This window comes from Sus scrofa, chromosome 3 (assembly GCF_000003025.6).
Source record: "Sus scrofa isolate TJ Tabasco breed Duroc chromosome 3, Sscrofa11.1, whole genome shotgun sequence".
NCBI lineage: Eukaryota > Metazoa > Chordata > Mammalia > Artiodactyla > Suidae > Sus > Sus scrofa.
The window spans coordinates 131,360,302-131,376,941 of NC_010445.4; the positions used below are offsets into that span (position 1 = coordinate 131,360,302).

Sequence of the window (16,640 nt, forward strand, 5' to 3'; positions counted from 1 at the left end):
CCTTTAGAAGTGAATGCTGCCAAACAATGGCAGTGGTTCCTGACAAGCATCCTTCGTCACCGCGGCGCTGGTAGTGTGGTCCTTTTGCCAGTCGACACACAGCGCTGGGCACCTGCGGACATGAACTAGCGCGGCCCCTAACTCTAAGGCTCCTGGGCCCAGCCTACCCGGGTCTGAAAGACCAGGCACATACCCTGGTCCCCTCACCTTAACACCCCCGTGCCCCAAACTGTCACACATTTGCAGCGGCTCATCTGCACAAGGTTAAGTATGATGCCTTAGCCTAAGGCTGAAAGGAAGAATTTCAAGACAGTGCCTATAAAGTGCGCGCCCGGAAAAGTACTAATGTCATCGCAGCCACAGGTGAGGGATTCCCTCTGGAGCAAGGGAGCCGAGAGGGCTCCCCGCAGTGGGCGGCCCAGCGAGGGCTGCGACCTGGCGCTGCAGCGACGCCCCAGGCGAGACTCCTCCCCTCTTGGTCCCGCTGCCGGGCCGCGAAGCTGAGAGCCCGGATGGGAGCCAAGTGAGCATGCGCGCGAGACCCGCGCTGCCGCTATTGGCCGCCGGCGAGGAGTACAGTGATGACGAAAAAGGAAGGCGCCGGAAGTGAGCCCTACCGAAGCCGGACTGGGCTATAAAGATTTCCGGTTAGACGCCGCCTGGGCTGGAGGGAATGAATGGATAGTGAGCTGTGGGCGCGCCGGCTCCGGGGGTCCGCCTTAGGCGTGTGAGCGGCCGCAGCATGGAGGACGACGCGCCGGTGATCTACGGCCTGGAGTTCCAGGTGGGTCACAAGAAGGCCCCGCGGCGCCCGGAGCGGTTTCCCCTGTGTAGCCGAGGTCACTGAGCCTCCGGAGACCAAAGGCCGTGGTCACCCAGGACGGGCCAGGGGTCTGCGTGACCCAGAGTGAGCGCAGCAGGTCCGCCCGCGACCCCCGGGCTTGGGAGCCCCCCGCCGCGTCCCCCCATCCCGGGGCGTTACTGTGGCCTAGTTCGCACCACTCACCTGGGCGTATTTACCTGTGTACGTTTCTTCCAGCATTGGAGTTCCTTCCTGGAGGCAGGCACTGTATCTGTATCTGGGGTTTTTTTTTGGCTTAATTTTGGCACAATGTTAAATCCACATAAGCCTTGTGAAGATACAGAGAAAGTTCTTGTGTTTCCTTCACCCAGCTTCCCCTAACGCTGGCATCTCCCATGGCCAGCGAACCTTGACCAAGGCTGGGAAATTAGCATTGGTACAGTCCTGTTAACTAAAGCTCACATTCTGGTGGGATTTCATGTGTTTTCCCATTCCTGTCCTATTCCTCCTTGTCCTGTGTTCTCTAACGCCTGTTTACTGTGACCATACTGTATTCAGTGCTCCCTGGATGACTGAAATGAGTGGGTCCCACTGTAAGCGGTGGAGTGGGGATGCCTCTGGCCATTTAGAAGGACAGCAAGAGAGCTGAGTGGACAGAGTGAAGGAGGGAGGAGCGGTGGGCTAAAAGGATGAGTTAGAAGGGCAGGTAGGTCACACTGAGCTGGGCCTGTTACAGCCCTGTACTGGTTTCTGTCTATTCGGATGGCTGGCCGATTATGTTCGAGGCATTGCAGGATAGCCATAGAGAAATAAGAACACAATTGGTTGCCCTATGAAGTAGCTGATGCTTAATTGTGCTCAGCAAATGCATGCTAAAAATATAAATGATTTCCAGTTTCAAGAAACATACAGTGAGAGAAGCAGCAGTGTTAGTTTTTAAAGACCTGGACACCGCTGAAGCTCCTGAGGTTTGAAGCCTGGTTCCAGCACTTATCCTTGAGCTTCAGTTTTCTTGTCCATAAAATGGGGACATGAGCATCTACCCCTTGTGGCTGTTATGAAATGAAACGAGTTAATACATTTAATTCAGGCACTTAGCCTGGCACATAATAAGCATTCAGTAAATGTTGTTCTGATTATTATAATGAGACAAAATTCTTACAGATGAATTCCACACAAGGCAGTATCTAAGTGTCCTATGAGCTGGGAACTTTTTTTTTTTTTTTTTTGCTTTTTAGGGCTGTATCCCCAGCATATGGCAGTTCCCAGGTTAGGGGTCCAAATGGAGCTGCAGCTGCTGGCCTACACCACAGCCACACCAGATCTGAGCCACGTCTGCAACCTACACCACAGCTTGCACCAACGCCAGATCCTTAACCCACTGAGCAAGGCCAGGGATCGAACCTGCATCCTCATGGAAACTAGTTGGGTTTGTTACTGCTGAGCTATGATAGGATCTCCTAAAATGAGTAATTCTTATGAGTTGTTTAAGAAGTCAGGTTGCTGAAAATCTGATTAAAATCAGCAGGCTGTAAACCCCCCTTATACATCTTATGTGATTCCCTGAGAACAACCATTTTCAACACTTAACAAACTGGGAGTTCCCCTTGTGACTGAGTGGGTTAAGAATCTGACTTGTATCCATGAGCATGTGGGTTCTATCCCTGGAACTTCCCTATGCAGCAGGGCTAAAAACATTAAAAAAACCATTTCTCCTGGTCCTTACCTTCCTGCTTTTATTCCCTGGGTATAACCTGGTGACTAGACAACGTGGCCCAAGAGGGTTTTGGCTTTTCCGTGCCCTCCTGCCTTCAGGCTGCCCGTACAGTCAGTCACAGTCTTTTGCCAAATCCTTGTTCACGGTTCTGGGTTTTCTTTTTTTTTTTTTGTCTTTTTGCCATTTCTTGGGCCGATCCCATGGCCTATGGAGGTTTCCAGGCTAGGGGTTGAATCGGAGCTGTAGCCACTGGCCTACGCCAGAGCCACAGCAACACGGGACCCGAGCCGCATCTGCGACCTACACCACAGCTCACCGCAACGCCGCCAGATCATTAACCCACTGAGCAAGCCTAGGGATCGAACCCTCAACCTCATGGTTCCCAGTCGAATTCATTAACCACTGAGCCACAACAGGAACTCCTGGTTTTTCTAATTACACAATTTTGTTGACTGCTATTCAAGTAGGCTTCTCTGACTTGTTTAGCCAGCTTTTCAGGATATTTGCTCAGAAACAATTTGAATTTTTTTATTTTTAAATTTTTTTTTGGTCTTCTTAGGGCTGCACCCGTGGCAGACAGAGGTTCCCATGGTAGGGGTCGAATTGGAGCTGTAGCCATTGGGCTATGCCACCGCCACAGTAACGCATCCTCATGGATGCTAGTTGGGTTCATTTCTGCTGAACCATGGCAGGAACTCCCAGTTTGAATTTTAAGTTTCGTGCCTTTCCGTATTTTTGTACTCATCTCCTGAATTGTGGAAACTGGTCATTCCTTCTCAGGTAAGTCTTCTGTGGGGCCCTGTTTTTGGAGACTTTCAGGCCTTTTCCCTCAAGGGCAACGTGTGCCTTTGAGCCCTGCTGTCCCCGTGGGCCCCTTGTCCTCTGCACACCTGAGTTCCACCCCAGGGGTTTGATTCCAAGGCTATGCAGACCCTTCCTCAGAAGTGGTGTTTCTCTAAGGGGCATTCGGAGAGTCTGGGAATTTGCTGGTATTATGCAAAATTCTGTGTTGTGTGTGTACCTTTTTGGCGGGAGGTGTACAGATTTGCCAAGATTCATCGATTTTACAGAGGGGTCTAAGGCTCCAGAAATTCTCTAGCTGCGTTTTGCCAAGAAGGGTATAGGCATCCCGATGCAGGAAACCTGAAAACTGCTTAAAATAGTTGAATGGTCGAAGTAGGGTTTTTTTTCCCCTCCAAATGTCTAATAATGTGAATATTGCCTTAGACATATTCTCTCTGAGAGCAGGATGTGGAACTGTTGTCTACAGTCTTTTTTGGTGTGTGTGTGTGTCTTTTTAGGGCTGTACTTGTGGCCTGTGGAGGGTCCTAGGCTCAGGGTCATATTGGAGCTACAGATGCTGGCTTACGCCACAGCCACAGCAACACGGGATCTGAGATGCATCTGTGACCTACACCACAGCTCACAGCAACGCTGGCTCCTTAACTCGCCGAGCCAGGCCAGGGATCCAGCCCATTTCCGCATGGATATTGGTCGGGTTCTTAACCCACTGGGCCACAGCGGGAACTCTGCATCCCGTCCTTTGGGCGGTGAACGCCAGAAGACTGTTGTTTCCCCGGAGGTGGAAACCAAGTCAAGACCAGATGAAGTGGCCAGGACAGATGTTCAGTGATTCCTCTTACCCTGCTTTAAAAAGAATGGATCAGGGCACTGGGGCAAAATCTGTGGGCATTAGACGTGATGGAGGGAAGGAGGGTGTCCAGCCGCGTGCGGAGGAGAGGACGTGGGCAGAGCGGGCCAGTTGGTGGACTGCGCGCGGCCAGGTCAGGGTCCTGCTGCCCTTTAACAAATCAGCACCAACCTCGCAGATGAAAAGAATACCCCCTCCCGTTCTCCAGTTCACAGGCCCAACAGGGCCCCCGGGCGGGAGTCGAGGCACCGGCCAGTCGAAGGATCACGGGGAATCAGGCTCGTCCCTTCCTGGCGACTCAGGGGGCTTGTCACTGGCCGTCTAGCCTCTAGAAGCTGCCCTCGTATGCCCTTCGGCTCATAGACTCCTTCCAGCTCCAGAGCCAGTGACAGCTGCCCATGTCCCTCTCGTGGCCAGCCAGGTCCTTCTCAGGCGGCCAGCTCTCAGGTCCTCCCCCCGTCCTTACCTCTCTGACGACCGCCAAGAAGGGTTTTCTGAGTTTAAGGACCTGTGTGTCTAGATAATCCAGGATAATCTCTCTTTCTCAAGACCGGTAACCCGATCACCCCTGCACGGCCCTTTGCCGTGTCAGTTAACACCTGCGCAGGTCTGGGGATGGAGATACGGTCATTCTTGGGGCCGTTTCCCTGCCTCCCACAGGCATCAGAGCATGAGCCACAGGGAGCAGACGAGACACAGCCGTGGTTGTGCTGGCGGAGCCGGGTTTGAGTTTCTAAGGCCAAAGCGCTGGGCCCGCTCCTCTTTTCCTCTCTAGGCCTCGGGCTTTTCACCTGGGATTCTTAATTTGATCCTCTAAACATCAAACATATTAAGTGTAGACATTGCAATTTGAGCTGGGTGCCCTGCCCGCGTTGCTCTTAGGAAATCCTGTAGCTCCTGGGGCCCTGCTGGCTTGCAGCTCTCGGCCAGGTCCTGCTCTGGACCCACTGAGCAGACCCCTTTCCCGGTCACTGCTTTGTCCAGGGGCAGCCTGTGGCCAGTGATTGGTCAGTGAGGTGGGGTTGGGCGGGGGGGTGGCCTGGCCGTCTTGCTTCAACTCTGAAGGGCCCTCCCAGGCTCCAGACTGCCCAGGGGGTGGGCTGAGACCTCCGTTGCAGTTGCATTGCTGCACCACTTTCCCTGAGCACAGCCCAGCTCCCTTCACCCCCTGCGTGGTGCAGATCCAAGACCCCTGCCCCCAGCGAACCCCGTGCACACGGCCGAGTGGCTCAGAGCTCGTTCTCCGGATCCTGATTTTCTGGACGTTCAGCCGGCCTTGCTCTGTGTCTGGGGTTGGAGTTCTGATCATATGACTCTGTCTTATTGTATGTCTGTTTTTTTTTTTTTTTCCTTTTTCTTTTCCTTTTTTTGTCTTTTTAGGGCTGCACCTGTGGCATATGGAAGTTTCCACGCTAGGGGTCGAATCCAAGCTACAGCTGCTGGCCTACCCCACAGCCACAGCAACACAGGGTCTCAGCTGCGTTTGTGACCTACACCACAGCTCACAGCAATGCCGGATCCTTAACCCACCGAGCAAGGCCAGGGATTGAACCTGTGTCCCCATGGATGCTAGTCAGATTCGTTTCCACAGCCACGATGGGAACTCCTGTCTGGTTATTTCTGATGGTGTGTTGGACATCGTGTGAAAATTGAGGAAACTTTGGTTGTCTGTAACCTCCTCCAGAGGATGTGCTGTGACTGCTGGCGGGCAGCAGGTGGGCACAGGAGGACCAGCTCAGGTCACCCTAAATCCAGGCAAAGGCTGAGATGATTTGGCGCCTCTATGTGCAGGTTCACGCTCACGCCTGGCTGGTCACCTCTGGGGTCCTTACCCAAAGCCTCTCCTCCGTGGTGGATCCCACACTTGCTACGCCCACCCCGTGAGCCGTCAGAACTCTGCTCAGCATCACCACTTTGCCACCCTTGCTAGACTGATCAGAGCCTCCAGCTGAAAGGGGCAGGAGGCCCTGCCTGCCGCTCTCAGCTGCCCCCTTTCCTGGGGATCTTGCACGTCACTGCCGGGCAGCGCTCTGAACACCTGCCCCAGATTCGGGGCTTTGGCTGAGTTTTTCGTGTTCCCTGTGCTGGAGACTTGGCTTCAGCCACCTGCTCTGCAACCACAGGGACCCATTTTCCTCTCTGTTACCGGAGCGTCGTTTGTTGAGTCGGTTACTGCTGAAGATGAATAATGGTTTTGTTAAAAGCACAATGTTGTCTCTGTTGCGTCATTGCTCACTCACAGTTGTTTCCGGGGTGGAGTGTCACAAAGTGTCACAAGAGTCGAGGGCTGTGCATACGTCCTTCTAAATTGCCTCGCAGGAGTTCCCGTCGTGGCGCAGTGGTTAGCGAATCCGACTAGGAACCATGAGGTTGCGGGTTCGGTCCCTGCCCTTGCTCAGTGGGTCAAGGATCCGGCGTTGCCGTGAACTGTGGTGTAGGTTGCAGACGCGGCTCGGATCCCGCGTTGCTGTGGCTCTGGTGTAGGCTGGCGGCTACAGCTCCGATTCTACCCCTAGCCTGGGAACCTCCATATGCCGTGGGAGCGGCCCAAAGAAATAGCAAAAAGACAAAAAAAAAAAAAAAAAAAAAAAAAAAATTGCCTCGCAGGCCCTTGCACCCGTGCTGCTCCGTCCGCGTAGAGGAGCCGCCGCCTCTGCGTCTGTGTGTTGAAGCTGCCTTCACATGTGTGTGCCTTTGCCTCCCTCCTGCAGGCACGCGCGCTCACACCTCAAACTGCCGAGACAGATGCCATCCGGTTTTTGGTTGGGACGCAGTCTCTAAAATATGATAATCAGGTAACTATTTCTGACAAACGTATACATGTTCATTGCTAAGCCTGTTCTGAGTTTTACAGCCATTTTGTTCTTGGTTTTTCAAGCAGCATTTGAGAAAATCAATGCCGCACAAACAAAATAAAACTCCCCCTGGGATTTACACTGCCAACTGTATGCGATGGCCCAGTGAAAGGCCGTCAGCTGGTCTTGTGGTTGTCCTGGCCTCGCTGTATCAGTGGTTGAGGAGCCATCAGGGCACGTGGGCGGCATCGGCCCTTCGACCCTGGCTGGTGGGCGCCCGCTTTGACGCCCCCCAGCGCCCTCTCTGGCTGAGCCTGGACGGGCCCTCCTCCATCTCAGCGTAGAGTCCCGGCCGTTGCTGCCGGCCCCCCAGGGGGACCCACAGGGAGTGACCCACACGCTGTTGTGGCTGCTGTAGTTGGCTGCTCACGAGCTCAGGGTTCAGTCCATGGCTTGACAAGGTCGCAGGCCCCTGACCTTGGGCGAATGGGTCCGCCTTGGTGGACTTCATTTGCCTCATCGCTGTGGGTGCCGGGGGCGTTGCGGAGATGTGCGCTGCCCTTGATCCTGGGCAGGTGCGCGGCAGGCCCCATCGTCACCGGGGCCATGGCCTGAACATAGCCGCCCAGGAAGGTCGGTGTCGGGCAGGGTGGTGACGTCCTCACTCCCGCCGTGAGGAGGATTTCTGCTGGTGGCGCCATCTGGGCAACGCATTTGATGATATCTATCTAGAGCTTCCTAAGTCAATGTTTGTGTTATTTCACCGTCGTTAACTAATATGTATGAGTTAAATATATTAGTTCTTATACCCGAAACATAGAAAAAGCTTTAGATACAAGGAATGTTTTCACGGTACCTGTAGTGCTGAGAACATTAGAGGAATCACATCGTGCAGGTACCAGGCTGGCTGTTATGACAGTGGCAGGTTCATGATTAACCTGGTTGGACCTGGTTGCCCGGAATCGTGTTCACTCATTGCACTTACGGAAAGTTACAGCCTTTCATAAGCATCACAGCCTAAACATTCGTAGACGATGCAGTGAAATGTTAAGATTGTATCTTCCGTGTGGCCACTGTCATGTAAAAAAGTAGATCCTTTTGCAGTGTGTGCAGATGTCAGAGCATCACACTGTACACGTGGCACTAGGATAACACTGTGTCGGGGATGGCTTTGTGAAACAGTGACGTACAAGACTGAATCTCCGCGTAGAGTGAAGACTAGAAAGAAGTTGGTCCAAAGGGCTCAAGCTTCGAGCCCTGGTTATCCTCCGGGGACGTGAGCGTTTGCAAGGCAGATCGTCTCTTGATAAATTCTTTTTTTTTTTTTTTTAATGATTTTTGTTTTTTCCATTATAGTTGGTTTACAGTGTTCTGTTTATAATTTCCATTTTTCTGAGCATGTGTGAGTGTTAATTTTCTGCTGGAAAATGTTGGATGGGAATATGGTTCATTTTTGAAAAAAGTTTGCAGAGCCCTGTCCCAGGGACAGCAGAATGCCCTTGATGGCACCGCGTGGTCTGGGGGTGCTGCCGGCAAGGGGCAGGGAGGAAGGCCACGGTACCTGGCAGGTGATGGGCACACAGCTGCCTCTTCAGGACGGAGCTGGCCAGGTCCCGCGGGCAGGAGTCGGCTGGGCACGTGCTTTTGCCTGGGATGGCCTGGGTGGCGTTGGTGATGGGGTGGGCATTAGTCTCCACCGGCTTCTGTCCCCAGGCCTCAAAGTGCCTTTTTCTCATCTACTTGCTTTTCAATTCCACTCAATTCAGAGCTGTATCATTGACCTTTTTGGTAGGAAGTCAGCTTTTAAAATTCCTGAGGATTAGTAAGAAACTATTATTACGTAATGAGGGATGCTTATAAGATTTTTCTAGAAAATATTACAAGCTAACAGAAACACATGAATTAAAAACAAAAGAGGAGTTATCATTGTGGCTCAGTGGGTTAAGGATCCAGCATTGCTGCCAGCTGTGGCGTAGGTCGCAGATAGGATTCAGATCTGGCGTTGCTGCAGCCCTGATTTGACCCGTAGCCTGGGACCCGCCATATGCCACAGGTGCAGCCACTAAAAGCAAGCAAACAAACCCAAAACAAAATGAGGCCATGTAAGCCATTACTAAGTTACATTCAACCTGGTTTATCAGCCGAAGTTACGTGCCACTTGGCTGTGACACTAAGAAAGGATCAGGCAGAAGTGACAAAGTGCTTTGATCTCCCTGAGCCCCTTTCGGGAGCAAGGTCATCTTGGGGACAGGCCCAGGCACGGGCGTTTCTGGCAGGCTTCAGGACCCCCTGTGTGGCACTGTCACAGGAGCTGGAATCAGCCATGCCGGGGTGGACAGCAGCCTCCTCTGACACCCTGGTGACAGCTCCACGTGCGCCGTTTATCACCTGGAGTTTCTCTGCGTAAACCGTCCTGGTCTCAGTCCTTGGACCCAGTGGGAGAAACGTTTTCTTGTTAAATGAGAGACTCCGGCCCTTCTTAGTAATCAGCCTAGAAACTCAGCTTTCCCGTGGAAGGTACCGCAGCGTTAGATATGGTAACGAGCAGGTAGCTGTTGGTCCCCCGCCTCCTCCCGAGTCCCGGCTGCCCGGGTGCTCTGGCCAGAGCCACTGCGTCCCCTCACCTTTCCAGCTGCCTCCCCGGCTGCTCAGTGAGGCGCGTAGCCTCCGCCTTCGGTTGGTTTTCCGGCCAGGGTTGAGCAGAAGGAGGAGGATGAGGCTCGGAGCTTCCTTCTCTGCACTTGACCTGAAGGGGGCTTTCCTCTGAATCCACAGCGATGCAGGCATGTGTTCCATCTGCTGGGGTCCCGTCCCGGGTCCCGGGCGCAGGGCGGCCCCTCCCTGGCTCACCTGCAGCGCTTAGTTCATGACCTGTGGGACTCCAACTTCCAGCTCTGTGCTGGAAACCCGGGGACCGGGCCTGTTCCTGCTCCTGCACCTCTGCCGCACAGTGACAGGTGTGCCAAGACAGGTGTGCTGATGGTTGACACTCAGGAGGGAGGCACAGGCAAAGCGGCATGTGGCCGGGAGGGCCCTTGGTTTGTCGTGGTGGCATCAGAGCCGCCACCTCTAAGAAGGGGCCTCTGAGCTGAGGCCTTCTGGCCGTGGTGACTCACGTCCCTGGTACTTGGGCTCCTTCCTGGGGCGGGGGCCCCGGGACAGGGGCGCGAGGGGCAGGAGGGCAGGGGCGAGGGCGCAGGCAGGTGCTCACGCTTCGTGCGCGTTTCGTCGCAGACGTGGTATGTGTATCCCCCCCACCATGGCATGTGTGTTCCTGTCGCACGTGACACGTTTCCACCCACGTGTGACTGTATGTTTCTCTCACACATGACGCGTGGTATTGCACACGGGGTGAGCCTGGCCCATGACACCTGCTCCTCCCCGTGTGACACGCGTGTCTCGGGAGGCGGGGTCCTGGGAGAGGAGCCCGGGGCAGATGGGGCGGCGTGCTCGGCCCTCTGTCGCCACTGGAGAAGCACCGGTCCCTCTCTTTCCAGAAGCGTTATTGTCGCAGCACGATCACCAGTGCCTTTGAAAATGATGAGGACGTCCTCACTGGTGGCCCCGTCTCCGGTCGCCTGTCCCCAGCGTGCTTCCCTGCAGGGTGGGCGCCTGGGGCTGCCTAGGGGCTCCCTGTGTCCTCTCCGCTCAGTGGTGTCGTGTGTGTCCCCGGCTGCTGTGTCCTGTGTTGTCTGGGGTTCCCCCCCTTCCCCCGGCTCCAGCCATGAGCTGGTGAGAGAGTGACCGCCATCCCGGCCCTGCAGCCCTTGGGGACCCAGGACCAGACAGGTAACCCTCCCCCGGGTCAGGGCTCCACTCCTGTGCCCTCGGTGGGCAGGGCGGGTGCTGTTGGCCCCGTTTCCAAGCGGAGGATCAGCCCTCGGCAGCCACCTGGTTTCTCCCGGGCGGCCTGGTGGCGTGTGGTGGGGCGGCCGCCAAGACGCCAGCTTCCCTCATCTGCTGTGCCTCTGCCCCGCAGCACCTACAGCATGGAGCTGTGGCTGTGGCATCGGGTGACCTCCAGGCTGGCTCCGCAGCCCGCCCTCCCTGCGTGAGCCACGGGGCCTTTGTCTCAGGCTGTGCCCAGGTCCCGGCAGCGTCAATTCCCTGGAAAGTGCCTGCCCCTAAGTCAGCACTGCTGACTCCCTCCGCTGGGCTGTCTTTCTGGACGTGTTAGAGGCAGTCACAGATGCCAGCCTTCTGCCTGGTTTTCTGTGCCTCTCATCTTGCCCAGGCCCTCCCTGCGTTCAGAGCAGGCCAGGCACCCCTGAGCCTTTCCCTCCCCGGGGCTCTCCTTGCGAGGCTGCGGCAGGGCTGCCCTGCGTCTGGCTGTGCTTCACCCGCACTCTCTCTGCGTGTTGCCTACCCGCTGTTTCTCGTTAGGTGGGGGTGGGTGAGGGGCTGCAGAGCTTCTGGCCCTTCCCCAGGTGAGGACGCGGGAAGAGACCTGGCCAGAAGCCGACCAGGGGGCACCCTGATCTCAGACTTCCACCTACAGAGCGTGAGAAATCAGCGTCTGGGCTTTATAAGCCCCTGGTCTGGCCATTCTGTTACCGTGGCTGAATGCACGCCGTCCCTGTTGTTCCGGGAAACCCTCTGGCTGGGCACACAGAGGCTGTGCCACTTGGGGTGGTATTTTCCTGGGCCGCCTCGTGTCCTCCGGGCATCACAGACACAAGCTGTAGGCGCACGGGGGCAGAGGGATGGGAGACGGTGGTCAGGCAGGGGCGTGTTCCATAACCCGGAGCCTGTTAGGTTTCAGCAAAGGCCCGCGTGGGTTTCCATCAGGCACAGAGATCTTAGAAATGCAGGGTTGCTGCAAACCTGCCCTTAGTGGAAACACAGTGGCCGTGAAGTACTCAGACGAGGACTGCGGGGGCTCTGTTGCCTCAGGGAGCTGCCAGCCGGAAGGCGGCTTTGGTTCTGGGCGGGAAGGCAGGCGCGTGTTGGTGGCGAGGCTTCGGCCTGGACTGGCTGTGGGCGGGTGGCGCCACCGTCAGGCGCTCCTGGGAGGATCCTGCCCCGGGAAGACCCTGGGTTCTTAGCTCTCCCTGAGAGGGGCGCGTTCACGTACTCACTTCCAATTTTGTCCACTTTTTTGTTTCTGAATTTTCTCGAGGTCAGTAAAGGAGATGACAGGGACAGACCGTGGGGTGGCCTAGTCACGTGCTCAGGTCTGGTGACGGGTTGCTTGGACGAGGGACAGCTCTCTCTGAGCCCTGACGCTGCCGGGAATGAGCGAGGCTGGACTAAAAGGCCGTCTTTGCAGACTTCCTGATACGTGCTGTAACCCTGGCTCCTGGGCTTTTGTAGAGCGTCATCTGTGCCCTTAGCCCTGCACTGGCAAATCCAACTTCAGAACGTGAGTAACGGTAATTCAAAGTGTATGAGTTGGAGCTTCATTATAAGCTGTTAAAAACAAACTCAGCGATGGCAAGAAGCATTTAAAGTCACATTTAAATACCACCCAGTCAACTCACGCCTTCTCCAGGCTCTGAGGCAACACGAATTGTTCTGTCTTCTGTGTTCCCTTAATCTGTTGCACTCACCTCAATTGCAGTGTGTTCTCTGTTGTATTGCTTATTTTTCTTACTGGCCGGTGACTGCGTGTATTTAGGCAACACAAGATTTCTTTGCGCTTTGTGCGGGCCGGGCACAGGGTGGTACCTGAGAGTAGACAGGTAAGATACAGTCTCTTTCTAAGGAATCGGGAGCTGCCTCATGTTCTCGTGCTGACCTGCTGCGGTGCAGAGCCCAGCGTTGGGGAGGGCGAGGCTCCCCGACTACCTGGTGTGGTGTCCGCATGTGCCCGGTGGTGCGGGGTTCACAGCAGGTGTCTGGAACCCTGTTTCTAACTGAATGGATCGCTACGTCCGCTCTGTAAGCCTGGGTTCCTCCACCTGTGGTCGTGGCTCTTGCTGATGTGGCAGCACAGGGCTCCTCTGAGGGTTAAGGAACCAGTGTGTGCAGCGCTCGGTGCCTGTCGTCTTTGGTGTGTTAGGCGCTGTGCCTTTGATCCCGGCTTGTGTGTGGTGTCGTCCTCCTGCTTTCTGAGCAGGCGCCGTACAGCATCTCCTGCGGAGGTACCACCCTGGACCTGTCTGTCCGGGAGCCTGCTGTACGTGACAGCGTGTGGAGAAGCCCTGGGACTCGCAGGCTTAGTGGTGAAGGTTAAGGGGCCAGACCGTCTGAGTGTGTTAGATGCGGAGAGGTGGACCTGGGGGTCTTGCCCCCCCCATAGTCACCCGAGGGTGGACGAAGCCCCCTCGCAGAGGAAGAACAGTTTGGATCTGAACAGTGTCCTCTGCAGCCTGGTTGGTCAGCAGCTTCCCTGTCAGGTGGTGGGGGGACCCTTCCCCAGACGGCAGCAGGGATCTGGAGCAGCGGAAGACGTGGGCACAGCAGGATGCGGGGCAGGTGGAGAGGTCAGAGGTCAGGCTCAGAGCAGGGGTGCCCAGGGGAGGGTGCACTCACCAGGTGCCTGGGTGCACCAGCCACCGAGGGGGGGGAGGGGCGGGGGAGGAGGAGGAGGAGCTGGGGGAGGAGGAGGAGGAGGTGGAGGGGCGAGGGCTGGGGACACGCGCGCTCGGGCGCCCCCGTGTGGCGGTGCGGAGGCCGCGGAAGGGTCACGGGAGGAGGAACAGCGTGTCCCCGCAGCCTTTGTTCCCTGTCGAGGGCTTTTCTGTAAGTAGGAAACGTGCCCTACACTGAAGAGAGGAATTGTCTGCTCCCCCCACACCACACGCGTTGGCCCTGACCTTGCGTGTTGCCTTTCTCGTCCGTGTTCACAGCTGACCGTGTAATGTCCAGACCTGCGGCCAGAACTGCATGGGGCTGTGGTGCTGCAGAGACGGGCTGAAGAGAGCTTTCACGATGACAACAAGAGTTTTGGTTTTTAATTCCCCCCCACCCCCGTGCACCCCCAAGAGAAGGGAGGGCGCTCGTGTGTGTGTGTGTGTGTGTGTGTGTGTGTGTGTGTGTGTGGTAAGCCGCACACGGCCACCTTGGTCCCAGCAGTTCCAGGAGGTTCCTCCTTCACCTTCTCCGTGCCTCCCGGGTCACGGAGGCTCAGGGTCACGCAGGCTGTAAGTGGCAATGGCAGGATTTGAACTGAGTCCGGAGTGGCCCCCAAGGGGACCAGGGGTCGTTCTCACCAGAGGGCGCCCTGGAAGCAGCGAGAATAGCATGAGGCCCTCGGCAAGCACAGAGCAGGGATGTTTCGGGTGTCATGGAAACGTTTTCAAAATAGCATTTAATGTTTGTTCTGACTGCAGAGCAGTGCATATTAATCATGAAAAAAATGTTAAAAACAAAAAGAAGTCAACCAGAAAGACGCAAAGGAAAAGCCGCTGTAACCCCGCTGCCCGGAGGTAACCAGTCTCCTTCTGGCTCTCTTGTTCTGGACGCGCTTCCTCTTTAACAAAAGCGCAGGGAGCGCTTGGCCTGCGCTTTTATGCTCTTTTCCCTTTAAGAGCATGTTGTGGGCCCTCCCCTGGCACCAGGAGTTTATAGTGGAGTGATTGTTGTGTTACCGTCAGACACCGCAGTGTATTTGAGCAATTCTCCATCGCCAGGCATTTAGGTGGCTTCTGATTTTTCATGACCACAATCCATGCCACGGTGAACATTCTTGGATGTAAATCTTTGTGCATGTCCATAATTATTAATATCAATTTATTTTTTATTTTTATTTTTTTTCCTTTGCACCTGTGGCACCCATGGAAGTTCCCAGGCCAGGGATCAAATGCGAGCCACAGCCACAAGCTATGCCACAGCCACAGCCGTGCTGGCTCCTTTCACCCACTGTGCCACCACCGAGACGAGCCACATCCTTAACCCGCTGTTTAAGGTGTTGAATTTTATTTTCCCCAGTGACTTAGGGATTGATAAGAGAGTGAATGTGAACATCTTTTTCATTCCTCTAAAAATTATTCAGAAAAGCATGGTGACAGCACAGTAATCTTTAGTGGCTAAAATGTCACGCTGTTATACTACTGAGTGTTATTTGATCATTTGCATTGACAGCTGTTGGTCTTTTTTGGTTTTGTTTTTTTGTCTTTCTGTCTTTTCCAGGGCCACACTTGCAGCATGTGGAGGTTCACAGGCTAGGGGTCTAATTGGAGCTGTAGCTGCTGGCCTACACCACAGCCACAGCAACTCCAGATCTGAGCTGCATCTGCAGCCTACACCACAGCTCACGGCAACGCCAGATCCCTCACCCGCTGAGTGAGGCCAGGGATCGAACCCACAACCTCATGGTTCCTAGTCGGATTCGTTACCCACTGAGCCACGGTGGGAACTCCTGTTGGCCTTGTTGTTAGGAAGAGGTTTATGACTTGCTCACGGGCAGCACTTTCTCACCCCTTCCCTCCTCCGTTGCTTCCAACGTGCATTATGTGCACTGGGGAGTGGGCAGAGCAGACTAAGCCTGGGCCTCATCAGGTGGCCGTGCCTGTCCCCTTCTTCTCCCAGAGCAGGTCTGGGAGGTCTTGGCTGGTTGGCAGCACCTGGATGACTCTGCCACCAGCCATGCTCTACCCCCACCAGGCAGGGCGGAGCTTCTGGTGTTGCGGTGTGGCCGGGGCAGTGTTGTGTAGCTTTGCAATCTCAGCAGCACTTTGTGGGGACTTCCTACCTGTGTTCCGAGAGGAGCACGGTCAGGTGAGCTTGTGGAAGCATATGCTGTCCATGTACTGATAGCGCCCGGGTGATGCTAATAACAGCGTCCGAATCCTGACAGTGCACCCATAGTACCTGCCTGACGACAGTACCCGTGCACTCGTGGCACCAGCTGGTTAAAGGTGCCCCGGGTGATTCCTCGCAGTCACGGGTTCCGCGAGGGCACGGGGACAGCGAGGGAGGCTCTGACGTGCGCTCTCTTGTGCTTGTAGATCCACATCATAGACTTTGACGATGAGAACAACATCATAAATAAAAACGTGCTCCTCCATCGGGCGGGCGAGATCTGGCACATCAGTGCCAGCCCTGCAGACAAAGGGGTGCTGGCCACCTGCTACAACAAGAGTGAGTATCCTGGGGTCTGTGCCCGCAGGTGGGTCGGCGCGCGATTCGTGAGATATGCCGGTCGGAGAGGTGCCGTTTGCAGAGAGTCATGTCGTGGGCTCATGTAAGGATCACGAGTGGCTGTGAGGACCAAAGCCTGAGAATCGAGGCTGGATCAGCTGCTCCAGGAGCCTTGACCGGCCCGGGAGCAATGTGCCCGAGGGTGCCCCTGTGGGCGGGGCTGCCCTCGCCTGTCGGTGTGACGGCCGCTTCGGGACCAGTAGGCAGCAGCTTCCCAGGGTGTTTGTGGTCCTTAGTTGGCTTCTGCCCGGCCTCCTGTCTCTGGATCTTTTAACGTTCGTGCCAGTCCGAAGTCTGGGGCACTAACCTGGCCACACAGCATCCTTAATTCTCCTTTCGCTGTCTTGTCAGTAATGAGTGTTCAAATCCTTGCTTTGGCGTTGCTGTGGCTGCGGTGGAGACCGGCAGCTGCAGCTCCGATTCAACCCCTAGCCTGGGAACCTCCATGTGCCGTGGGTGTGGATCTAAAAAAAAAAAAAAAAAAAAAGGAGTTCCCGTCGTGGCACAGTGGTTAACGAATCCGACTAGGAACCATGAGGTTGCGGGTTCGGTCCCTGCCCTTGCTCAGTGGGTTAAGGATCCGGCGTTGCT

General features: G+C 55.4%; 1 protein-coding gene across 5 annotated transcripts in view; it reads left to right on the plus strand.

Annotated features, from left to right (window-relative positions):
- The window catches only part of EIPR1 (tumor suppressing subtransferable candidate 1), a 74,722-nt gene continuing 58,678 nt past the window's right edge, over positions 597-16,640 (plus strand). The window contains exons 1-3 of one of the 5 annotated variants that reach the window (XM_021085729.1): positions 597-784; positions 6,882-6,965; positions 15,857-15,989. In XM_021085729.1, coding sequence (XP_020941388.1) covers positions 743-784; positions 6,882-6,965; positions 15,857-15,989 — 259 coding nt within the window. In that variant the 5' untranslated portion in view covers positions 597-742. 5 annotated transcript variants of the gene reach the window in all.